Source organism: Pantherophis guttatus, chromosome 1 (assembly GCF_059756535.1).
Source record: "Pantherophis guttatus breed Tessera chromosome 1, ASM5975653v1, whole genome shotgun sequence".
Taxonomy (NCBI): Eukaryota; Metazoa; Chordata; class Lepidosauria; order Squamata; family Colubridae; genus Pantherophis; species Pantherophis guttatus.
In genome coordinates this window covers 41,138,486-41,165,944 of record NC_142063.1, presented here as the reverse complement: position 1 = coordinate 41,165,944, position 27,459 = coordinate 41,138,486, and the positions used below count along the sequence as shown (strand labels likewise).

General features: G+C 38.0%; 1 protein-coding gene across 6 annotated transcripts in view; it reads left to right on the top strand.

Annotated features, from left to right (window-relative positions):
* EVL (Enah/Vasp-like) overlaps window positions 1-27,459 on the top strand; it is a 168,880-nt gene that overhangs the window by 99,506 nt on the left and 41,915 nt on the right. For 5 of the 6 annotated variants that reach the window (XM_087872256.1, XM_087872240.1, XM_087872243.1 and 2 more), the window contains exons 2-3: window positions 1,255-1,423; window positions 4,876-5,056. In XM_087872256.1, the coding sequence (XP_087728382.1) occupies window positions 1,255-1,423; window positions 4,876-5,056 (350 nt within the window). Of the gene's footprint in view, window positions 1-1,254; window positions 1,424-4,875; window positions 5,057-22,400; window positions 22,606-27,459 lie in introns of those variants that run through there. The other variant, XM_034418461.3, reaches the window with a different exon arrangement.

The window sequence follows — 27,459 nt, the reverse complement described above, 5'->3', positions numbered from 1 at the left end:
AATGAGGTTAGATTTCTTTGATTTAGCTGACAGCAATTTAAAAAATCCCTCTTCAAACAATTTGTGTGATGGATATACACAAACTGGTAGTTGTGCAATAGGACTTCCTGTACTTTTCTTCATTTGTACTGTATCTCCAAAATTTCTTTGGTGATCTTTGGGAACTGGAAGGGACAAAAACAATCTAGTTTGCCATTCCATTTGTTCTATTGGCAGGCGAACTCAAATTCTTAAATCCTGTAAGGAGAAGTTCTGCTGTGAACAGTCTTCTTAGCACTTCCCTTGGAATGTACAATGTTTAAGTAAGGATGAATGGCTTGTAAGAAAATTGAGCTTGATTAAGTCCTGGGCTTCAGATAAACCTATGAAACAGAGTTTCTTCTACATCGAGTTCTCTAAAGAAACTACAAGCAGTAGGCAAGATCATTTTCCCCTCTGATAGCACAAACCAGCACAACCAGGCCAGCATTACAGAAACCTCTGAAAGTGTGAAACTGGTTAGGGATCCTATTTTAGCATATAGTATGTATTTTGTATGCATACAGTCATTTTTAAATATTTCATTTTACAGGCTAGAGGGAATGTGTGAATCAGTCCTTTCATTTTCATGTGTTCATAAGTCTGCTTCATGCTTATTTGTTTTAGTCATCATTGGAAAAACAAAAACGAATTTGCATTTAAACATGAAAATATTTGTTTTCCACAGACAGTGTATTATTCTATGCATTTTATCCAAAATATAAAATGTAGAGACTACAAGATAATGTTCAGATTTCCATTGGTGAAATTTGAATTGAATCATTTCATTTAAAATGCAAATGTCTACCATGTTTCCCCTAAAATAAGGCCCTGTCTTATATTTTTTGAACCCCGAAATAAGCACTTGGCCTTATTTTCAGGGAGGTCTTATTATTTTGGGGCGTGTTGAGCAAGACGAGGCTCCTCTTGCCATCTTACCTGATTTCCAGCTCTGTCTCCCTAACCCTAACCAGAGGAAGTGGTGGGGACCGGCTGCGCATGTATTTAAATATTTTTGGGGAGGGCTTATTTTCAGGGAGGGCTTATTTTTTGAAGGGGCTTATTTTAGCGCATGCACTCAAAAGCCTGATTGGGCTTATTATCAGGGGATGTCTTATTTTCAGGGAAACAGGGTAACATTACTACTATTGCACTACTATTTCAGATTATAAAATATATCACAGATCTCGTGCTTGTCTTTGATTTATTGTTTATTCTTATTGATTTATTTTTCAGTGAACAGAGTATATGCCAAGCCCGGGCATCAGTTATGGTTTATGACGATACCAGTAAGAAATGGGTGCCAATAAAGCCTGGACAACAGGGCTTCAGCCGAATCAACATCTATCACAACACGGCCAGCAACACATTTAGAGTAGTTGGAGTTAAACTTCAAGATCAACAAGTGAGTGTTTTTTCAGCCTTTCAACCATACAAGTTCTAAAATAGAATTCTAAGAACAGTGGTTGTTCTGTGTCTTAGAAAAAGGTATATTAGTGTGTGTATGTACATATAAACTTTTTATTTTAAGAGTACATTCTTTCCTCTGTGGTTGAAATACATAGTTTATGCTGAGCAAAGGATGCCTTATGCTGAAGTGGGCTGTTGCTCCATTTAACACAGATCTGTCTCAAGTGGTTACAAGAAGTTCTCCAGGGTTTCAGATAATTCCAGCATTACCAAGAGATGCCAGCTTTTATATGTGGGATACTGTATAAATAGCATGTTGTACACTCCAAGCTTTATACTCCCCCACATTTGTCTGAATTATTTATTTATACATACTGTTCTACTTCAAACCCCTTGCCTTACAAGAAAACTCTCATTAGCATAATAATCTTCTATAGTCATCATTTGCTGTGAAAGTCCCTTTGAACTTTATGGCCTTAATGATTATCAAAAGGCAAGCAAGCTGAAGCTCTCCATATCTTCAGAAACAAGATGTTTCTTATCATCTGGATTTGAATGAGCAGCTTCATTCATCCAGTAGCTCCCTTCTTAAGATAAGTTCACAGAACTAACTCTAGTCAATAAAGATGATCTAATACAGGGGTGTCAAACTCAAGGCCCGGGGGCCGGATCCAGCCCACGGGGTGCTTAGACCTGGCCTGTGGACCCGCCCTGGAAACAGTGAAGGACCTGCCCGCTGTGCCTCTGCCAGTGAAAATGGAGCTTACGACCCTCCCTGAGCTCCATTTTTGCTGGCAAAGGGCTGCAGGAGGCCGTCGCGGCCAAAAATGGAGCCTTGATGAGTGACCTCGAGCTGGCCACACCCACCCTGACCATGCCACCAGCCACACACACACACACACACACACACACACACACACACCATGAGGTCAAACACAACCCTAATGCGGCCCTCAATGAAATTGAGTTTGACACCCCTGATCTAATAGATGCCACATATGTAGGAATTAAAAAGTTAAAATCTCAAATTGGCTGGAAGCCTATTGGTTTATCAGTAGATTAACTTCAATAATGTGGAAACTACCAAACTGGCACACTTTTTTTTGCAGAAGTAAATTGGACTACTTCAGTTTCAATTTCTGAGTCATTCAAGGAGAGCTCCATTTTAAAGTATTGCAGTAATCTAAACATGAGGTGGGAATGAATCAAAGTTATATGGGCTTTCTGTTTCCAAAAGGACTGTGTTTGGCTCATCAGTCAAATTGGAAGGTCTCCTAGCCAGTCTTTACTTGATGGTCAAGCAGGAACCAGTGCCTCTTTGAATTTTTGCAGGCAGTCTACAAGAATATCATAATTGATGGCATAAAATGCTGCTTAAATGTACACTAGGACCAAGAGGTATACAGTCCAGCTATATATACCTTGACATAGATGATTCCACCAGAGTAACCAATGTTGTTTCTCTTCCATGTCAAGGCCTGCATAATGATGATCCATTTCTTTTAGGATTTTCTGTAGAAGAAGCCTTGCCATCTTCTCTAAAAAAAAGAAGATTGGAGATTGGGCAGAAGTTCTGTAATATAGCTGGATAGAAGTATGCCTCCTTTATAGTAGATGGTTTCTCTCTTTCCATCAGAGTGATATCACTTACCTTCCAGATCCAGCTGAAGGCATTCTACTTAGGAAGCCAGGATTGGCATAAATCCAATCGTGCTGTAGAGGATTATTTTCACTTTCTTGATCTCTACAAGCTCAAAGGGATCCCAGATAATCTTGTTAGACATTACCCTCGTCACCTTGTAAGATTCTGCCCAATTAGTGTCTATTTTCAATAAATGTGAATCATTTTATCTCAAAGAATCCCATACAACTATTGTGGTGGTCAGCATAGAGGTCAGCTTCTTTACCCAGAGCTACTATGTGATGTGAGTCTGGAGACATAGGAAAAGCGGTGAAGAAAACACGTTCCACTCCTTTTATGCTACTAAATACTCCTAAACAATGGACACTCACTGATTGTCTTCTGCCAATTTTACTATATATCTCTCTCTTTAGCTGCTTCATTTCTTAGAGCTATGCAAAAAGAGAGGCCTTCAGTCTTCAACTTGGGAAAGTCTGCTTGTATTCAGTCATGTTTAACGTCCTTGTTGAATCCCAGAAAATAGTTACTTGAAGGCTGGAAAAATTCCTAGGTGCCCTCGGAATTGGATTTATGTCTTGGATTTATTAGGTGACTGGGGCAGGCCATTTTAACCATTCCATTGCCCTCACAGGGGTCAGGTGAGGTGACAATGTGCATAATTGACTGGACTGTAGCAAGAGGGCTGATGGCAGTGTCCCCTACTTTCAGGTCACATTACTGCTACACCCTTGCAGAATGTACTTTATTTCCAAACTGTATCTGATTTAGGAATTTGGATCTGAAGAGGAAGCATACCTAGACTGAAAAGAACAAAATTTATGATATGGTATGATGATACTTAGGAGTCTGAGCTGGAAGGGAAGGGCAAAACAAGGAGTTGTATAGACTCTGGAGCAGGGGTGAAATCCAGCAGGTTCTGACAGGTTCTGGAGAACCAGTAGCGGAAATTTTGAGTAGTCCGGAGAACCGGCAAATATCACCTCTGGCTGGCCCCAGAGTGGAGTGGGAATGGAGATTTTGCAATATCCTTCCCTCAGGAGTGGGGAGGGAATGGGGATTTTGCAGTATCCTTCCCCTGGAGTGGGGTGGGAATGGAGATTTTGCAGTATCCTTCCCCTGCCACAGCCACCAAGCCACACCATGCCCACCAAGCCACAGAACTGGTAGTAAAAAAATTTGGATTTCACCAGTGCTCTGGAGGCTCACTATTGGTGATTCCGACAGAATGGTTGAGATAAACCCTAGCTCAGTTATAAATATTTGCTTTACGTGTGGGGGCCCCAAGCTATAATCCCTAGGATCTGCAGCTAAAAGAATCAGATAACAGGTGTTGAGAAAGATTCCTTCATATTTGGGCTCCCAAGAGAACAGACAATACTGGGCTAAATGAAAAGATAGAACAATCTCATTCAAGACATCTTCTTGATTTCTGCCTTTCTGGAAATATATTTGGGGGAGGAATCAAAATTTATTTCAAAAAGAAAATAAAGTCTTACATAAAGAGAAAAACAAGGTATATAACATTTGACTATAAAATAATGTTAAAATGATACATGGGTTTATGTGTATTGTTGTTCCTGCTAATTCGAATTAGTAGCTGCTAATTCATTATTATCTTAGTAGGTTGTTGTGCTGCCTTCTAGGCTATTTCTCCTTCTGATGCAGCTAATATTAACCCATTCATAAAACCAGATAATAAAATTATGCACTATTATAGTAGTAAAAAAACAATTGTATGAAAATAATGGCATCAGGTTAAAGCGTATGTTCTTAGTGACTGCTCATTTCTTACATTTCAATTTCAGGTAGTGATTAATTATTCAATTGTGAAAGGATTGAAGTACAATCAGGCAACGCCAACATTCCATCAGTGGCGTGACGCACGGCAGGTTTATGGACTGAACTTTGCTAGTAAAGAAGAGGCAACCACATTTTCAAATGCAATGCTATTTGCCCTAAATATCATGAACTCACAGCAAGATGGAGGTAAGACAAATAATTATGATTATCGGTCCACCATCACCACCTCTGTTAGCAAATTATAGCCTGTTATACAGTAGTACAAATATTAGAGTCAGGATACATGACTCATTCAGAGCGCAATATCTGCCCTTTTTGAAAGCAAATGAAGGCAAAACCTTGGTATTTTTAAAATATGCATTTTTCTGTTTTAAGGCTTGTGTTAAATTTTAAGAGAACACTACTGCTAGCAATAGCACATGCTGTTTTCTGTCTCTGCCCCATGTGGGGGGGGGATATGGATGCTCATAAAACAAATATAATCTAGGCACTTTTCATAGCTGAAATTTTACTGTTTCCATTATTATGAAGAAGTGTGATACATTTCTTTTTCTTGTTTTAATCCAGTGGTGGGATTCAACAGGTTTGGGCCGGTTCAAACCAGTTGTTAAATTTCTGGCTGGCCCTGCCCCTCCCAGCCCCTTCCAGGAGTCCCCACGCACCCCATTTTTGCTCCCAGGAGGCTGCAGGAAGGACTACTAGGCCCAAAACGGACCCAGGGGGTCAGGGCGTCCCCCTCACAGCCTGTTTTTTGCTCCCAGGGAGGTGCAGGAAGCCAAGTGCTGCCTGTCACATCCCCTGGCCACGCCCACCCACCCAGTCATTAGGGCAGAGAACTGGTTGTTAAATTATTTGAATCCCACCACTGTTTTAATCCATCTGTGCGAGATCTATATGAGACATGAATTTGCTATGTGATGTTTAGTTTTGTCTTGTCAATCCCATTAGGTAGACCACACTATGAAATTAATTCCACAGGTTGTCTACAACTACTTTTATTGAGATTGGCTCTAACAGTAGAATCTTGTGCTGCAGATTGTGCTATAGCTCTTCTTCCTTATAATTTAATAAATCAGGAAGGAGTTTGTCTGAGTCACATCTGTTCTGGAATTAAAAATAATATTTTGGCTCCTTTTACTAGGCTAGAACTTCTGCATATCCCCAAGAAAGTTATCTTCCTCACTCTCTATAGGTCCTTATCCTAAAATAAATGTGAACATAAGATTTGGTTGACCATGATGTTTACTTCTGCTTTTCATATGCATAGAAGATTTTTCTTCCCACGGCATATAGAATAATAGTTAAGTTAGAATAATGCTTAGCAATTTTTTTCTATTTTCCCCCAAAATCTAGTTGCACTTGCTTTTAGACACATTTTAAGCAAATGCTTGAAATATGAACAAAAAAATGTAAAAATAACAGTGTGTAGAGCTTTCCAGTTTATTTTGTTATCACTAAATAAACATGATTGAGTCTTCTCAAAGATGAAGAAATGTCAATTTGTATTTCCTAAACTCAGATTATTATTTAACAGGTCTGTGTTTGAGGGCAGGAATTTTATTGTACATTATTGTGATCGTTTTTGAGAAAGAAGTAAGGATGTCAAATTGATGGGATTAGTTACTTAGACTACTTCTGATGTCCTATTTTTAACATTTACTTTCTTCATAAATCAGACTCAGTACTTTATGTTGAGGTGTTTGTGAGGTTTACATAGATCATCTTGAGTGTTTGGCACTAAACTGCTTATTACACTCAGACACCCACCTGTATGACTACCATGAGTAAATTAATTTGGCAGCATACAAATGTAATTGATTGATTAATTGATCTGCTCAGTGGTGTAGGTTGAAAAAAGGAGAAATTAACACTATATCTGCTCTCACCAGGTTCCATTTGTTTTAGCTGCAGCAGAATATTTTTGAAGCAGTGTATTCTTTGGGAGATCATTGAGTACCTGGGGATAGTGCTGGCCATTTTTTTTAACCATTAGAATTATCTTTATCAGTTTTTGGTTTTTTGTTTAGATTCCCTAAGAAAATACTCTCAGTCTTTAATAAATAAGTGTCTTGAACCATTGAATTGAATAGTCATGTTAATTTAATCAATCCATCCCAGCATTTCTCTGCTGGACAATTCCATTGAATTTCTTATTACTCTATACTAGAAGAAGAAACACAAAGTCCATAGTAAAGCCATTTGGAGGGCACGAAAATCCTGAGCTTTTTTTCTTGCTCTTCTGTTCTATCGTGACAGCATAGCTGCTAAAATAGAAGCTAAGCACAAACTTTGTGACATCAAATGTCTCATCAATAAAGATTAGTCCTCTTTATATAAAGATGGCATTGGTATTGTAGCTTTAACATAAACTTAAGTTTTTTTCTACTGCCCTGACATCAGTGGTGGGTTGCTCCCGGTTCGCACCGGTTCGCAAGAACCGATAGTAAAAATTTGTAGTAGTTCGGAGAACCAGTAATAACATTGGCTGGCCATGCCCCCGAACCAGTCCCTGGCCGGTCGCCGCTCACTTACCCTGCCCACCTCATCAGAGGCTTTTTTTTTTCTTTTAAAAGCATTTTTTCTATAACCTCTTCAGCCGAAAAAATGCTTTTAAAAGTAAAAAAAAAAGCCTCTGATGATTGCGCGGCTCAGTTGGGATTGTCAGAGGCTTTTAAAAGCATTTTTTCTACAACCTCTTCAGCCGAAGAAGTTGTAGGAAATAAAATGCCTTTAAAAGCCTCTGACGATCCCAGCTGAGTTGCCTGATCATCAGAGGCTTTTAAAAGCATTTTTTTCTGCCACCTCTTAAAGTTGTAGAAAAAAATGCTTTTAAAATAAAAAAAAAGTTGGCCACACCCACCCAGTCACATTACCCCCACCAAGCCACGCCCACAAAATAAGCCATGCCCACTGAACCAGTAGTAAAAAATTTTAGAACCCAGTCTGGGACATGCTTTCCCAGACTGTAAATACAGGTAGTCCTCAATTTATAGCAGTTCATTTAGTGACCATTCAAAGTTACACTGGAACTGAAAAGTGACGACCGTTTTTCACACTTACAACTGTTGCAGCATCCTCATGGTCAAGGGATCAAAACTGAGACACTTGGCAACTGACTCTTACATATGATGGTTGCAGTGTCCTAGGGTCATGTGATCACCTTTTGCGACCTTCTGACAAGCAAAGTCAATGGGGAAGCCAGACTCACTTAACAGGCATGTTACTAACTTAACAACTGTAGTGATTCACATAACAATTGTGGCAAGAAAGGTGGTAAAAAAAACCCCACTTAGCAACTGTTTCATTTAGCAATAGAAATTTTGGGCTCAATTGTCCTAGAAAGTTGAGGATCACCTGTATAAATCCTTTATAGTTGGATTTAGATTACTTTTCTCTGTTGCATCATAGTTTTTATGTAACTATGATGTATTGGGAGGCACATTTATCACATGAAGAATTGCAGTATAATTCCAAGCCTCTGGTTGTAAGCAGTATGTGAATAGCAGTATGTGAAAAATACAATACATAATTGCTGTACTAAGGAGTGGTTTACTTGGGGGCAGCCCACAAGAAATTTCTTTTAATATGAACATCATTGCTTCTTCTTTAAAAAAAAAAAAAAAAGCTTTAGTGAAGAGATTTTTGTGTCCCTTATTTGAGCAGTATGACTTTGCTAATTATTTCAAATTGATCCTACCAAACATTGATTCCAAGCATTTTGTTTTATTTAGAAAACATATAAATGATATATATCAGTGATGGCTAACCTTTTCAGCACTAAGTGCCGAAAGTGCGCCCGCACACCCAAAATGCATTGCAAGCGTGACCCACCCATGTGTGCCCCACCCCTGCACATGTGCATGTGACCCTCTGCATGTGCCACACTACCGCGCATGTGCACGTCTCCTGCATGCACCCTGCCCTCTGCGCATGCTCACGCATCTCCCTCATGCTACCCCATGCATGCGTGGCAGAGACCCATAAACCAGCTGGCTGGTGGGAGGCGCGCACGAATGTGCGGCAGAGTTGATCTGGGGCGACAGCTCACGTGCCTGCAGAGAGGATTCTGTGTGCCACCTGTGGCACTCATGCCATAGTTTCGCCATCACAGATATATATGATCTCCACAGGAAGGTGACAAGTTCTGTTATGAGAGTTTCAATGAATTTGTCTTCCATGGAGGAGCAAGGAGCAAATTGGAAGTAATTTTAAAAGGAAGTGAAAAATGGGGACTGAAAGAAGAAAATAGGCAGATAGTAAAAGAAATTATGATAGGAAAGAGAAACACAAGCAGCAGGAGGAAAAATAAATAAAATTGGAAAATGAAAATGGACAACAGAAAGCAGTGACAGAAAGCACTTTTAATTTTTTTAAAAAAAACCCTCCCCTCCCATCATTTAAAGACAGAATCTTGTTTGATCTCAGGTTTCAATGACATTGGCAGATTTTAACCAGCTCTCCTTTTCATATACAGAAGCAAGTTATATTTTAAACAATTTTATTCCCCCTTATGGTAAAGTACTGTAAGTGCAGACACTTCGACTTGGACTAGAATGCCGGCAAAGATAGGGTTTGATTTTTTCCCCCTCTGTGGTCCATAACAGATTCATCCCCCTTTTACATTTTTAATTTATACTGCTAAATAAGATTTAAAACAACTTGGTAACTGCATTTCTGTTAAAGAAACCAAGTGCTCATGCCAACATATTTACATGTCTGAAAATGAAAACTTGTATCATAGTCATGTTTACAAAATGTAGCAAGATCTTGTGAAGCAAATAGTAACACAACTGGAGATTACAGTATTTTATTTTATATTGCTCAAAGAAAAAAGTGCAGTATAAACTCTCTGACATTTTTAAAAACATTGTTTGATCAGGATGCAGCAACATAAAATTAAATGTGTTTCATAATTTCTTAAATATTTCAGATCACTGTAACTGGTTAAATCTTTTTTTTTTTACAAAACAAATCATACATTTCTTTTTCAACATTTGTTGCTTTTGACCAGTTGTATGAGATCATTTTCTGTCATTGTCTTTTTTCCAAAGTTAGTTTTAGAGAAAGTAAACATATATCAACTTAGCAAAGGACTGATACAATGGACCATTAGGTCTTTTTCTGTTCTGAGTTTTCTGTTTTTAAAATAATAAATATGGCAATAATCTATATATTATAACTACTCCTAATAATATGAGTATACTATATTTCCTAGCAGCAAAAGCATTAAGAAACTTGCAATAAAAAAGTGGCTACATTGAAAACATTGGTTTTTGGTTTTGAGAATCCAAAGTGATGAACGAGTGATTGAAACTTTTCTTTCTCATACAACCTGTGAAAGTGATCTTTTCCATGCACTTAAAATACTAAACACCCTTACTAAAAATTATCATAAACTAAATAGAGTATTTTTGATGCAATTTATTTCATTTCATTTTCTTTATCTTTTTTTCTTCTCTTATTTCTCTCATACTGTCATTGTGGACAGTATTTAATTAGGTAATGTGAGAAATTGCACTGGAATAAAATGAAAAGAAAATTGTAATAGACTATCTTCTCCTTAAACAATCAAGAATTCCATGAATAAAGTTTTAAAAAGTGCAAGAACACTAAGGAAACAATGATGAATGTTCCTCTTTAAGATTATTGTGTACAGTATATTGTGTCAAGCAACAATTCTTGCTTGTAAAGCTTTGTTCATGGCTTAGTCTGTGGTGTAACTTCAGACAGTGGTTTATTTAGTGAGCCATATTTGAACAAACAATATAGGAATGGAGCCTAGATTGCAACTAACTGGAATGGTGTTGGATAATCCATCTTGTTTGTTTAACTACAAAAGGAAGACTAAAGTATAACCCTTAGCATACATACATAAAGATAAGCCCAGTGAATCCAGTGATTTATTTCTAAATAGGCGTGTATAAGATTGAAATATAAAAGCCTTTATGAAATGAGTAATTCATATAAAAGTGCAGCCCTCTATTCATCTATACATAAGCATGTCATACTGAATTTAGTAGGTTATTCCGAGCTTTGTGCATATACAATTGCAGTCTAAATGTACCTAAATGTACTTAGAAAAAATTTTAGACTAAATGGTAACTCTTGTGTTAATTTATGGTATGATGTTTTATAAAAGGATCTCAAATAGCATGAGATGTTCAATATACAAACATAAACCATGCTGGTTTATCTATAACCTTTCAATTTCGTTTTTCAGATTTTGATATTTTATGATATTTTGCCTGCTGGGAAGGAAAGGGGGAGGAGGAAAGAAGGTAGAATAGGGAGGAAGGAAGTCTTCCCTGACTCATAGAGCACCTCTTGTGCACCTCCCCTCAACCTCCTTGACCCACATTATTCTCCATGTGCCTTTTCAAACCCACACAGCTCCTCTTGCAATCCTACACATCTTCTCTGACCCATGCTTCCCCCATGTGCCTGCTCTGATCTGTGCAACATCTCTTGAAAGCACCTATGCACCTTTCATGACCCACACTGCCACCATGTCTGTCATTCCTAAACTGCACAGTACCTTTTGTGCACTCCCTAGCACCCCCAAGCACCCTTCCCGGTCCATAACATCCCCTATGTGTCCTCCCCAACCAGCATAGCATGTCTCACAACCCCTCATGAACCCCACACATTCTTCTTGATCTGCACTGATCCTCCCACCCATCCACTCTTGCAACTTTCTGATGGTTTCTCCAGTGGCTTTCTTGCTGCAAGCTTCTCATAAACAAAATAAATGGGGAAGCTGGCAGGAAGCTGGGGGTGGGAGGGAGGGAGGGAGGAAGGAAGGAAGGAAGGAAGGAAGGAAGGAAGGAAGGAAGGAAGGAAGGAAGGAAGGAAGGAAGGAAAAATTCTGATACTTCCTGCCAGTTTCCCATTAGGAAAGTCAGTTGCAAAGATGACAAAAAGTCAGAAGTCATACCTGCTCCCACTGCTTTTTTTGTCCACCCATGGACTTTGTGTTTCTGTTTAGGTAAGAAAATACCTCTGAAAGGATGAAGCGGTGAATCACTGTTGTCTAGTTATTATTATTTGATGCAGTCCTTAAACAGAAGTCAAGAAGTTAACATCCATAATTTGCATTTGGTATGTCCCATAATGTCCAACAGATTAGCATCTTGGCAGGTTAGAAAAGTCTATATCTAACTCAGACTGAGAGCAAGGGGGAAGAATATGGCCCTCTTGAAAGGCAACCAGATGCCTTCTGGTTAAACATCCTGCAGTGGCTCAACATTCTCCATAGTTGTTCCTTCAACCTCCCTGCTTTGATCTGCTCTGTAATCAAAGAAACAAACACTTTCATTTCTCCACCTGCTGTGCTACAATATCTCAACAACTATTATTCTTGCTTCTGCTTCAGGCAAAATGACCCCTATTCCTCTACAAAGGCATACTGTACAGTACTATTTATAGTGAAGACTATGGGATCTGGGCTACAGAAATGGAGATCACTAGGAGATCACTTTCCTGTGCCCAGTTTGGTTCTGCATAAACAAACAGTGGTAGAAGTTGCTGGTGCACTGCCTAGAAGCTGTCAGGACCTGGATTGGGAGGAACAGACCCAGATGGAATTCCTCAAAGGCTGGGTGATTTGGATCTGTGGGCTAAACAGTGCCAAGGTAGAATGATCTTTAGCTCAGAATGTATTCTCCTGCTTAGAGGTGGTTTTGTCATTCAGGCATTCTCCTGGACTTAGAACACCTTTTCAAGGAGCAGTTGTTGGGTATGACCAAGGGGGCATTTACACAGATGCATCTGGCTTCATTTTAATTTCACGTACTTGATTTAGGTGCTGCCTACTCCAAAATGATTCTGAGTGGCTTGAAAATCTTGTGTGTTGTTCCTGGCTCAACCAGCCCTGCTCACAGACTCTCATGCACTAATCATCTCCCTGTTGGAATTAGTAGTCCTCGACATATGACCACAATTGAGCTCAAAACAAGACAGTTGTTGTGCCTCATTTTATGACCTTTTTGCCAAAGTTGTTAAACAAATCCGTGCAGTTGTTAAGTTAATCATGCAGTTGTTAAGAGAATCTGGCTTCTCCCCATTGACTTTACTTGTGGGAAGCCAGCTGGGAAGATTACAAATGGTGATCGCATCACCTCAGGACAATGCAACTATTTGCATTGCATACCAGTTGCCAAGCACCTAAATTCTAAATTTGCATGGCCATGGGGATGATGTAAGGGTTGAAAGTGTGAAAAATGGTCATAAGTCATTTTTTTAGCACCATTTTGAACAGTCCCTTAATGAATGGTTATAAGTTGAGAACTGCCTGTAATATTGTACATGAGATTGCCCCTGAAAAGTGCTTGGAAGTTACAGCTGGTAACTCTGAGGTGGTGTTTTCCATGGATGATCCCATTGCTTTAACTAACATCAACCTAGGTAAAGAAATAAAAATTTTTTTTTTCTTCTAATACGATTTACCTTGTATGGAGAAGAAGATTGTCTTACGAATATCTTGTGGTAAGAGTCAGAGCCCAAATATCTCTTGTTAGAAATGTAGCAGGAAAAGAATTACTGTTGTTTATATACATAAAGATTTACCAGCAGTCATTTTGAAAGCACATTTTAAAACACATCTCTTGGGAAAGTTCCTTAAAGTTTTCCTGCTTTCACAGAAATCAGTGTCAGCCAGGAGGAGTGGGAGATATGAGGAGCAAAGATACAAATAGAAAATAGATGCTGAATCAGAAAAATAAAGAAAATCAATATTTCTGTCTTCATTTTAGATCAGGGGTGTTCAATCTTGGCAATTTTAAGACCTGTGGACTTTAACTCTCAAAATTCTTTAGCCAGCTGGCTGGGGAATTCTGGGAATTGAAATCCACAGGTGCTAAAATAGCCAAGATTGGACACTTTGGCTTTAGATTTTTTTTTAACCCTAAGCATTTTTGTTTCTCCTAGAAGAATGTGTTATTTTAAACAGTTGTGTTCTCGTTAAAAACCCCTTATATTCTCTCTCCTTGCTTGGTGTACTTGGAACTCCTTTACAGCTCTCCTTTCTGATGTTTCTCCTCATCTAACTGTGCTCTCCCAAATGGAGGGCTCCCAGAATGGAGGGCTCAGAACTAATACTGCTCTTTGCTCCTGTCATTTGAGGACAATATAGAGCTGCTGAGACTAATTTTGCTTCCAAACATCCATTTTCAACTCATAGATGTTAGAGGAAGTGTGTTAATTTGCTCTGTAGCATCATGGATGGGCAGACACAGCTAAGCATTTAGGTAATTCACCAAAAGAGATTCCTTCAAATCTATTCTCAAAGGAGCCCTTGATTCATCAACCCTAATTCACAATTTGAAACATCTCTCTTTCTCCTCTTGTTTCTTTTAATCTACTCTATTCTTAGAATGCAAATTTAAATTAGTTTAAATAGTTGTAATTCCTACTGATACAAGAAACTGATAGGAGCGGAATGATTTTTTCAGAATTTAAGAATAGTGCAGTATTCATACTTTGCATATAGAAGATCCAATTCATTTCCCAATTGTAAAAAGATCAGGTAGCAATAACGTGAATTTAATATAGTCTGGATTTATAAGTGCATATTTCAAAAATATAGTGGATTTTGAAATGGATATTAGAAATATCTTAGAATTTAGAGACAATAGTCAATTCATATTCAATTCATATACAATTCCAATTTTATTTTCTCTCCTTTATGAATTATTTGAGGAAGGGAGGGAGGGAGGGAGGGAGGGAGAGAGCTTCTAATATCCTAAAAATCAGAACAGCTTATCCCATTAGCTCAAGTAGAGCACATAGTTTGCATGAAGGGAATTCAGATTTCAGAGCTGCCACCCTATTTTTATTCCTATTATTTAAATTCCCAAGTTATTTTTGCTGTGTTAAGTTCAGTCTCCAATTAAAAGAGAGCAGAATAAAGAAAGACTTCTGCCTTGGGGAATGATGTCAGTGAGAACACACTATATGAAGCCGTGATACCAGCTAGGTTTAAATTGCCACACAATCACCAATCTTTCTTTCCTTCTTAGTTTCTAATTTATTTATTTTTAGATAAAAAACATTTATGAAAAAATAATCTAATTTTTAAATCCCATTTTTTATTATTTTTATAAGTAATTCAAAGCAGTGAGCATATATTATACTTCTTCCTTTTGTTATTTTGTTATTTATTACAACCTTGTGATATGGGTTAGACTGAGAGAATGACTGACCCAAAGTCACCCAGCCAGTTTTCATGCCTAAAGCAGGACTAGAACTCACAATCTCCTATGCCAATACCTTAACCCAGGGGTGTCAAACTCACGGGCCGGATGTGTCACATGCTGGCCATGCCCACCCCCAGTTTAACGAAGGAGAAAAAAGTCATGATAGGTCACGTGACAATGACATGACGACGCGAGTTTGACACCCCTGCCTTAACTATGACATCAAATAATGTAGTGTGATGTAATGTGACCTTTATTCATAACAAGTACCCAGTACCCAGGACCTGGATACTTGCGGGACCGCCTACTACCACCAATAGCCTCCCACCGGCCGGTACACTCCCATAGAGAGGGGCTCCTCCGGGTGCCGTCAGCCAAACAATGCCGACTGGCGGCCCCCAGGGGGAGAGCCTTCTCTGTGGGGGCACCTACTATCTGGAATGATCTCCCCTCAGAGATACAGAGGATCCCGGATCTGCGCACCTTCCGCCGCGCTCTAAAGACCTTATTATTTCACCAGGCGGGCCTGGCCTAATTTTTCTCCCTCTTTTATAAAAGATTTTTAATTTTTAAATATCTTTTAGTATTTTATATATTCAAATTTTAAAATTGGTTTTAAATAGTTTTGAGTTTTAATTTGTCTGGGCCAAAACTATTTAATTTGATTTTAATTCTACTTTTAAATTTTGTATGTATGTGTTTTATTGTTTGGCTGTGTACCGCCCTGAGTCCTTCGGGAGTAGGGCGGTATAGAAATCAAATAAAATAAATAAAATAAATAAATAACAAGAATATACCAAGCAATGAATTAATAGCAGATATCTGTCTTTTATTTGCACTTCAATTGGATGTGTTGACTTTCTAAGACTGTTTCTATGGAATGTTTTTCAGATTTTCCCATCCACCATATTAATTATCTACAGATTAACAGAGTTGGAAGGGACCTTGTAGGTCATCTAGTCCAACCCCCTGCTCAAGCAGACCCTACACCATTTCTGACAAATGGCAGTCCAATCTCTTCTTGAAAGCTTCCAGTGATGAAGCTCTCACAACTTCTGAAGACAAGCTGTTGGTTGATTGTTCTCACTGTCAGAACATTTCTCCTTATTTCAGGTTGAACCTCTCCTTGTTCAGTTTCCATCCATTATTCCTTGTCTGGCCTTCAGGTGCTTTGGGGAATAGCTTGATCCAGTGGTGAAACCTAAAATTTGTTACTACCGGTTCTGTGGGCGTGGCTTGGCATGTGTGGGGTAATGTGACTGGGTGGGCGTGGCCAATTTTTTTTATTTTTAAAACCATTTTTTATATGTAAAACCATGTAAAAAAATGCTTTCAAAAGGCTCTGACGATCCCAGCTGAGTTGCCTGATCGGCAGAGGGTTTTTAAAAAACCCTCTGCCGATCAGGCAACTCAGCTGGGATCGTCAGAGGCATTTAAAAGAAAAAAAGCCTCTGATGATTGCGTGGCTCATCTGGGCATGGGAGGCGGGGGCAGGGATTTTTGCTACCAGTTCTCCGAACTGTCCGCCACCATCGCTATCTACTCGCCTGAGCCGGTCCGAACCAGGAGCATTTCACTCCTGTCTTGATCCCTTCCTGTCTGTGGCAGCCCCTCAAATATTAAAACACTGCTATCATGTCTCCCCTGGTTCTTCTCTTCACTAAACTAGCCATGCCCAGTTCCTGCAATCATTCATCATATGTTTTAGCCTCCAGTCCCCTAATCATCTTGGTTGTTCTTCTCTGCACTCTTTCCAGAGTCTCAACATCTTTTTTACAGTGTGGTGACCAAAACTCTAGGTGCAGTCTTACTTACTTACTTAACTAACTAACTATCTGGCAGAGACACAAAATAAGAAAGTATCTAAGTGACTTCTACCCTGTGTCAGAGTCTGTCATACTCCATGGTGCATAGAAGATATTTAAGGATGGAACTTGGTAAGATCTCTGATTCTCACAGCAGGAAAAGCTAGAGAAGAGACAAATGGCAGAAGCCTTCAAATATAGTAAATTACATGGCCACAGGTTCAAATAGTGGTGGCAGAGGCCCAGTATATAGTACATACAGTATATGGTTCAGATTCCATGTTAAATGAAAAATGTTTTTTGTAAATAGGGCTTCCTAATTTGCATATATAGGAATATTGTAATTGTATTCCTATTTGTATCTATGTCTTTCTGATTCTCTGTAGTATTGCTATTTAACTTCTTAAGAATCTCAGAGTGAGGAGACTTTAATTTGAAACTTATTATGAAGCTTGGCAGGTGATATTAATGCCAATGTCATGGGTATAGGTAAATATAGGAAAATATTATGGATAATATATAGGCATGTTATAAGGCCTGTTTATAGACTTGGATAAAAAGAGACCAAGTATTTTGCCTTTGACTGCATCTCCACAGAACTGAACAATAAGAGTTTTTAACATTGTTGGCAATATGGTAGGGATCTTGGAACTTCCAACAGGCACTGACATATCAACAAAGTTCTGCTATGAACAGTTTGAGAAGTCTGAATTTATGCCATTCTTTGTCCCTTGGATAACGTTCTTATATCTCTTTACTTCATTGTCTTCCTCTCTATCATGGCTTATTAGGATATTCAAAGAGAGTTGGTTATAAAGAACTGAATGTAAGAGAACAAATTAAAGCTAAATCTGGATAAGACAGAATTGTCAATTCCAGAGGCTGATTTTTTGAAAATATGCCTGCACTGAATAAGGTTGTGTTTCTCTTCAGATTTGGGGATCTGTCTTTAATGCTGAATAGACAAGTTACAATAGGGAAAGGAGCATTTTCAGCATTGATTGATAAAAAAAATTGTATTCTTTGCTAGAAGTAAGAATCCTGGCATTGATTGGGCATATTCAAATTATTTTCTTGATGCATTATTGCAATTCAATGTTCATAGAATTTTTTTATATTACAAATTACAAACAACATATACATTACAACATTACATGTTTGTAATGTTATTTTAAATAAATAAATAAATAAATAAATAAAAAGATTTTTTTTTATAGAAGGGAGCACAGGAGTGGTAGTGGGGGTGCTTCCAGAGAATACCATATCACAACTGTATTTCAAATTGTTGTACTACTTGCCATTTCCTTTCTGGTCTCAATTGAAGGTACTAATTGTCCTATATAATACCTTACATCAGTGGTTCTCAACCTGTGGCCTCTGAGGGGGAGCACAATGTCACAGAGGGTTTACAAAGGCTTGAAGAAATGTTGTGATTTAAATCTTAAGCCTTGGGGATCCGTGGCCATGGTCTATGGACACAAAAGATATTTAAGGGGGGGGGGTCTGTGGTGAAGAATATTTTGAGAACCACTGCCTTACATAGTTTGGGCCCAGATTAGATGCAGGACCACCTACATCCATTCAGTGGCACATGTCTTGCAGATCCTACATAATATCAGCAACTAATTTTGAAACTGAATCCAGATTATGTAATAATTTGGTGCGGAAACTTTCCTCTTTTGTATTACAGTTTAGAAGAGGGCTTAAATATTTTTAATACAGGTCTTCTAGAACTTTTCACAATTTTAGAGTTTTTAATTAGGATTTAATAATTCTATTGAATTATGAATATTTGTGGGTTGAGCAAATATTGGGACTTGACAGCATATACAAATTTAAAAATAAAGAGAAAACAAAGCAGTCTACCATTGTAGTAATATCATAGTACATGTGAACAAATAAGGATACTAAAATAAGATCCTGGTAAGTCAGGTGATTAAGAATGTTTTTCAGTATTCTGTTGATGAAAAGTTGTCTATTTTAAAATCTTAGGTGTCAGTAAGACAAACTGATCCGTCATGAGTACATTTTTGGCTATCATTTGATAATCATGTTACTTAATTCAGCCAGACTGGAACTTGTGACTTGGTAGTGTAAAGCTTCCTATCCCATTGCTCATAGGTACGGATTTGTTTAGGCTTCTTATTTTTGACATGGGTTTCGTACGATGTACTTATTTATAGAGACAATCCATATATTATATTAGAGTGAAATCATTTAAAAAAAAACAACACCCATGGTGGGCATATTCTAGCTTTGTTTAACAAGTCCTGCTCATTCCATAGGAGACAATTAACACAGACACTTAACTCTTATTGTTTATGTGAATGAGATGTCTGAATCAAACCTACTGTGATTGGATAATTGGTTTAGTCAATACATAAACTGGGGACAGCTGAATTTATTCTTAATCATTTATAGCCTGTTTCAATGGTGAAATGTAAAATTTGTTACTACCGGTTCTGTGGGCATGGCCAACTTTTTTTTTTACTTTTAAAACCATTTTTTCTACAACCTCTTTGGCTGAAGAGGTTGTTTAAAAATGCTTTTAAAAGCCTCTGACGATCCCAGCTGAGTTGCCTGATCGGCAGAGGCTTTCTTTTTTTTTTTAAAGCCTCTGATGATCCCAGCTGACTTGCCTGATACTCAGAGGCTTTTTTTCCTTTTAAAAACATTTTTTCTATAACCTCTTCGGCCGAAGAGGTTGTAGAAAAAATGCTTTTAAAAGCCTCTGATGATCCCAGCTGAGCCGTGTGATCATCAGAGGCTTTTTTTTTTTACTTTTGAAAGCATATTTCTGGCCAAAGAGGTTGTAGAAAAAATGCTTTAAAAAATAATTTTAAAAAGCCTCTGATGATTGCGTGGCTCGGCTGGGCAATGGGGGGGGGAAGGATTTTTGCTACCGGTTTTCCGAACCACCCGCCTCCATCGCTACGAGATCAGGTGATCCAGTCCGAACCGGGAGCATTTCACCCCTGGGCTGTTTCCTCCAAAATAAGATAATCATCCCTTGATAATAAGCCCAAACGGGTTTTTGAGAGCATGGCAATAAGGCCAAGCATTTATTTCAGGGTTTAAAAAATATAAGACAGGGTCTTATTTTTGGGGAAGCACGGTATTAATGTTGCTCCATACAACTTAACAGGAATGTGAGGGAGAGATCTTTTTGTGAGATTAAGCTTTGGAATGTAAAACCAAATGAATGAAGTTATTCCTTAAGGATAAATGTTGGGCCAAATAATCATATTACCAAGTGTATATTTGTATATGTGTCAGGAATGGGGCACCTAGAAGCAAAGGAATCCCCTTATCCAATGTTCAGTCAAGCCTGCGTTAGTAAGGCAGAAATAAAGGGGCTTTTTTTGTCTTCACTTAAAAAATTCCTTAAGAATACCATTCTATTGGGTGCTGCTTTTCAGTTGGGTTGAGGAAACTGGAAGGTTATGAAGACTAAAGACCAATTCTTTCCCTGAAACTCCCAATGGAATTCCTCTTTTCACAGCAGCTGGAATGGATTGTTGAGATCTGGCTTCCTGCCCTCAGACGATAGGATTAAAATTATGGGGATAGGGTCAGGAATATGGGGCATATTCTCAGGGATCATAAGGAGTGCACAGAAAGTCTTTGAACTACCCAACAGCCTGGTTTTGGCAGAATTACTCTTTCCTGCATCACTAAAATATTTTACCAAAAAAGCCCTTGATAAAATGGAATAAGCTAATGCTGTAATTTATCCTTCCATCAGTGAAAAGTGGACCCATGCTGAATTCCAAGATAGTGCAATCAATACACTGCCAAAATGAAGGTGAATTACAGAAGGTAATTTACCAGAAGGTAAATGTTTGAGGTTGCTGTCCACCCAGTTTTCTTTCAAATCTCCTAGGTATTCTCTAAGGCTTCAGTGCCTTTTTTCTGGATAGGTAAGCATACTTCCAAATAAAGTACATGGTTACAGCATCCTATTTTCTTTTTTGCCCTGGAATTTTATAATTAAAACTCCTAACTAGCAGAAAGTATCTTTAAGCAATGTTAGATTGTTATTATTATTATTATTTATTTATTATTTATTTAATTTGTATACCGCCCTTCTCCAACAGGACTCAGGGCGGTGAACAGCCACGATAAAACACAACATATAAAATTTAAAAGCAGTTTAAAAGACATTAAATAATTTTGGCCATCAATTTAAAACAACCCAGTTAAAACCAATTACAAATTAAAACCGCAAGGATGGGATCAAGCCAGCCCGGCTAGATGAAATAGATGTGTTTTCAGGGCCCGACGAAAAGTCCGGAGGTCTGGTATCGTGCGTAAACATTGTGTCAGAATGTTTTCATTTCTAATCTCCAGTGATTCCTGTTCTTGTATACTTAACTTTATTTAGAAAAGGTGCGTTATGAATGATTCTGTGTAGATTAATTTTCCACTTTCTTGGTGGATTACGTATAAAATTATGACACAGAGTGACAATTTAAATAGTGGAAGCTAATTGAAGATTGACAGTGATGTAATTTTTTGAATTTCCATGTAGTCTGTCTCGGCAAAATGCAATTCTTAAATCACCTAATGATTATTGGGGACATCGTTTATTTTGCTGCAGATTAATTGTTATTAATCTATTAAAACTCACCAAGGAAATAAGTAACTGGGGAAAAGAGATCTTCTGTTAGTGCCAAGTTCCAAAAAATGAGCTAATTTGTATCATTAGATTTGTCAGCTGTTCTCAGGTGGATTAATGTTATAATCAGGCTTGGCCTGATCTCTTCCCTTTTTAAATATGTAAATTTTAACCTGTTTTTAAATTATTGGGGTATTTTAATTTGTCTGGGCCAAAAAGTTTAATTTGATTTTATCGGGTTTTTAAATTTTGTGTATTTATGTATTTTATTGTTGGCTGTTCACCGCCCTGAGTCCTTCGGGAGTAGGGCAGTATACAAATCAAATAAACTAACTAACTAACTAAACTAACTAATTAGTTCCATTCTTTATCAGATTGTTAAAAAAAAAAAGCCTAGCACTTATAACCAGGGAAAAGTAACAGATTTGAAAGAAAAATGTATTTAAATCATCTCCAAGCAATTGAATCTGAGTGCTTGTAATAATGCCCTATATAAATGTGTGTGTCAGTGTTGTTATATATTAAAAAAAGAGCTTTTAACGCATGTTGTTTCACCCACTAATTCCACTTCTCAAAACAGGACCTCGGAACTCTACTGTAATTCACGTTGACAAGTGACATGTGATGCCGGTTGATGGGTCTCAAAGACTCATCTCCTGTTTCAGTCCCTCCAAAGTCTGCCTAATCTACGACATATATGGTCGAGGGAGACATGTGTCTGCTTTTTCCTGTCATCACGTCTCTGATTGGAGGATTTTTAGGTCCAAAATATCTCAAGGAGTCTTTAGGGTTATTGGTTGTGTTCCAGGTTTACTCTTCTCTCTCCCTTCCCCTCCTTTCTTTTTTCCCTCACTCGGAACTTTTCTACACAAGGGATTTCTCTTGTTATGCTGGAGACTGATTCTGTGGCTGCTTAGCTGCAAAGTCCTTCTTCCGGATGTGTCATTTGGATACAGTATCCTCTATGCCCAACGCAAAAATCAGTTGGAAGAGTTGTCTTGTTCCTCTTTATGTTGCAACGTGGAAAGTAACCTAATGTTTTAAAAATGCCAGTCCGACGGACTCGGCATGGTCATCTGAAGGGAGTGAGTTGGGCCACTATCAGCTTGAGTGCACACAGTAAGTAACAGTTTCTGTTCATTAAGAGCATAGCCAATTACTCAAGGCCTTCCCAATATTATCTACTGGTGCATTAAATGGGGGGGGAGAGAAATGTCGCATTTTGCAAGTGTGCATCTCTGCACGAGTGGCGAGTAGCTTCTTTGCAAAACAAGGGCAACTAAAAGTATCTTGCAGGTTCAGATATCCTGTTCCTCTGCAGAATAAATTTCACATTTTCAGCTTTTTAGATGGTTTAGGTAACCTATATAGAATCATTTTATATGATAATCATAATATTTAGTGAGGAGAGGAACAAAAGAATAGCTAGTAACTATGTTGATTAATAATTGATTATATTTGATTCAGATTCTTCTTGGGCTATTATGTGCATTCTATGGAAGACAGTGGCAAGACAATTTGGTGTGAGGAGAATACAAGTTCAAAGAATAAAAAAAGTAAAAGAATAGAAGAGGAAACAAAAATAGAAATGAAATGGAAAATGGAAAACAAAATAATGTTTCAGGCTTGGATGTCTTGTTAGTTTTCAAAATAAAATTCACAGAACCTTTATTATCATAATATTTCTGTGAGTTATTTTTTTAGTGTGCAGCCTGAAAAATAAAAGGATTTTTAAAAACTTTTTGTTCACTGTTCATATGTTACCCTATTTTTCTGCTACTCTAAACTTGGAAGAATGAAGAGTGGCACACAGGCATTATTTCCAGAGTTTATTTTTGGCTATTTGAGGTTAATTTGGGTTGTAAATTATCCCCAGTACACCCTGTAAGAATAACATGAAAGCATAACGCCTGAAGCAAGCATGACAGAGCTATTTCCCCATGCCTTTTATAAACTTGTTTTGTGTGCCTTGCTTTAAAGTGAACAGGTTTTTTTTTTCTTCACCTGATAGCATAAGTTAATAACTGCTTTAACAATACAGAGCTTTTCAGAAAAGTTTTGCTTCTTAAAGAGGGTCGGTCTGTTTTAATGATTCTCTATGGTATTATGGCACATTGGTCTAGACCAGTGGTTCTCAACCTGTGGGTCAGGACCCCTTTGGGGGTCGAATGACCCTTTCACAGGGGTCACCTAAGACCATCGGAAAACACATTTTTTCAATGGTTTTAGGAATAATTTTATGGTTGGGGGTCACCACAACATGAGGAACTGTATTAAAGGGTCGCAGCATTAGGAAGGTTGAGAACCACTGGTCTAGACCCATGATGGCGAACCTATGGCACGCGTACCACAGGTGGCACATGGAGCCATATTGGTGGGCATACAAGCTCAGCTGCAGCCAACTGATTTTGGGGCATTCTGGACCCTCCTGAAGTCAGGAAACATGCTGGAGGGCCTCTTGGGGGAGAGGACGTTTTCACCCTCCCCAGGCTCGTAGAAAGGCTCTGGAGCGTGGGGAAAGCAAAAAACGGGCCTACTGGGCCCATCGTGTCAAAAGCGGGGGGAGCGCGCCGGGGGGTCATACATGCATGTGGGGGGGGCAGGGAGCATAGAATTATGGGTGTGGGCACGCATGTCCGCAACCCCCCCCCGGACACCCTTCACTTTTGGCATGTGATGGCAAAAAGGTTAGCCATCACTGATCTAGACTGAGATTTTATTTTTATTTTTTTGGGATCATCATTCTCAGGTACTGAAATACAGTACCAGCAAAACAGAATGTATTGACATTGGAGAATGGAACATACCATGAGTTATTGCAACCTTCTCTTTCCAATTACAAAATACTGAAGAAGTTGGCGATGATGGAATTCACTGATACACTAGCAGCACAATGAAAAAGCATATTATGTATAGAATGTTTCGTGTGCGTGTATATGTACTATGTACATACTTATTTAAAAGAAAGCAGATTAACAAAACCTTAAAATTCTAAACCTCTTTCCCTTCATGGAAAAAAAATCCCTTGCTACAGGAGAAATTATTTACTCTTCTGGATTAATGTTTTCATTAATAATTTAAAATAATTAATTTAAATTAATTAATTTGATGAGCGGTGTATGTTATTTTTTCAGTCTTCAAATGAATATTGTTTTATAACTTGTTTTAAGTTATTGCTGTTAGCATTACAAGAACTTTAAACTATTTCTTTTAAAAAACAAAGTAAGATAAACTCAAGAATTAGTTTGTTACCTGTTTTACAGGTTTCTGTGTATTACCTCTATGAAGTAGATAATTAGTATCCCTATTTCATAGATTAAAGTTTGTTTGGGACTATCCATTCAGTCTATGAATAATCTCACACATAATCAATAAAATAGTTCTGTCCATATCCTGAATTATTTGTCCTTTTGGGGGAAAAAATTGCCATTAATTCATGGGATGAGTGGAATCAGCCCTTTTTATCTGATTCTTTGCAGAACTTTGTCACTGAATATTATCAGAACTTCATCCAACATGTAAGCTTCCAGTTTGAAAAGTAAGCAATCCCTTTAGTGTAATCAATTTAATTAAAACATCAGTTGTCTATTTATTTTATTAAATATTCAGGGGTTATTTTTTCCAGCCCCCCCGATTTTTGTAAATCAGACAAATTTTGACTTTCCCAATAACAGTAATGTTTTCTCTATCATATCCTGTTCAAAAGAAATTTCTGAAAGACTCCATAAAAAAGCCATCAATGCCTATCAGGGTAGGGAAAGTAACAAAGCCATTTCTAAAGCTCCAGGATTCCAGTGAATCACAGAGACACCACGTTTTTCTGCGCTGCAGTCTTAAACTGCTTATATGCCAAACATAGACAAGCTAAAAATGAAACCAGTTCAAGAAATTTCCAAATTTCAACCTCTTTCCCTGCTGTTTAGACTGTTTGACATGAATGTTGATTGTTGGTTTCTAATGCTTGTTTGCCACTCATGGATGGAGGGATGGAGGGATGGATGGGGAAGGAGGGAGGGAGGAAAGGAAGGAAGGAAGGAAGGAAGGAAGGAAGGAAGGAAGGAAGGAAGGAAGGAAGGAAGGGGTTAACCTACTTTTCCCTATTACTTGGGCTAGAAAAGGAAAATAGCAGAATTCAAGATAATTTCACCTGTCTTAAAAAGACCCGCATCATGCCAGTCTTCCATCAATGAGTTTGTGCTTTTTCTCTCTGGTTTTTTTTTTTTTTTTTGGTCTTGTTCTATTGGTGACATTAAATGGTCATGAAGGGCAACAACCAATGACTAGAAGGGAAGGAGAATCTTGCCAAAATGCATAGTAGGCAATTGGAGCAGAAGTGTTTACCCACATTAAAATGAATTATAGCAGGCAGACTGGATAGTACAGCTTGAGGTGACACAAATCAGAAAGTACTTCCAACACATAGCAAGAAAAGTTGGGTGGAAAGGTTTCTTCTTGGTGAATTTGTTATGGATCAAGGATGACACATCTTAAGCGCTGATAAAATTTCATTCAAGGATATGAAAAAAGTTCAGAAAGTGCAAATCATATTAATAGGATTTAATAGAATCATATGAATATGACTACAAGATCTAACTGTCTAATGAATAATTGTTTCAATTTCAGCAATCTATAAGTATATTTCTAAGTCTGATTAAAAATGAATGTGAGATGAATAATTTTTGAGCTTTTTTGTTTTGAGGGGCACCATTTTGCAGAAATTACTCACTATCTTTATTAAGCTGCCTTTACTGAGAGCAAATGCTTAATGCCAACTATATTTGCATGCTTTACCAATGCACCTCTAAAATAAGAGCAACACATTGGAATAAACTCAGAACACTAGCCAAATGGTGTTCTTTAGCCTTTACTCAAATCTAGTGATGAATAGCTTTTCTGAACAAACACAAGACTCTATTATTAACCAAACATTTTAATTAACCCACAGAGAAGGTAGAACTGAACAAGAAATCTCTTGGCTGGCATTTTCCTAAGTAGTTTGTCTCGACAGTTCACACACTAAATTTAAAGACAGCATGTGTGTCCCATAAGGATACGCTAATGTTTTGATAGAGGCAGCCTTGTAGCAATCTTTTCTTATTGATTTCATTCATAGTTGAGAAGACTTGCACGATCAAATGAAATAAAATTGTTAATGTTATCTCTAATGAATAATATTGAACATTATGGTGGGAACATTATACTGATGGATACTGATACTGGATACTGATGGATTATATAAATGGCTGATCAAGCACAGTATTTTCTTCCCGAAAAATGTTTGGTGATTACGTTAGACCCATTCAAACTGAATGCAAATATAATTTTAGAATGACTGTGTCTTATAGGAATCTTGAGAAATATTAAATTCATTTTTAATGATTATAGTATAATGTGTTTAATCACATAATGATTCCAACATGCTGCATGAATTCAACAGGGCTAAATGCATTTTGCTGCTGATTTTCATTTATATTATTTATTTATTTTATTTATTTAATTTATATCCCGCCCTTCTCCCCGAAGGGACTCAGGGCGGTGAACAGCCAAGAATTAAAATGACATACAATATAAAAGTTAAAATAATTAAAAATAAATTAAATTAAATGGCCACCCCAGTTTAAAATCCCTAGCGATACAATTAAAAACTAACCCATAAAACCTATTCAGGCCAGGCCGGCTTGCTGAAATAAAAACGTCTTCAGGGCCTTATGGAAAGTGCAGAGATCCGGAATCAGCCGTATTCCGGGAGGTAGCTCGTTCCAGAGGGCGGGTGCTCCCACAGAGAAGGGTGTCCCCCTGGGGGCCGCCAGCCGACATTGCGTGACCGGCGGCATCCTGAGGAGGCCCTCTCTGTGAGAGCGTATTGGCCGGTGGGAGGTTATCGGTAGCAGAAGGCAGTCTCGTAAATACCCTGGCCCTAAGCCATGGAGCGCTTTAAAGGTGAGAACCAACACCTTGAAGCGCACCCGGAAG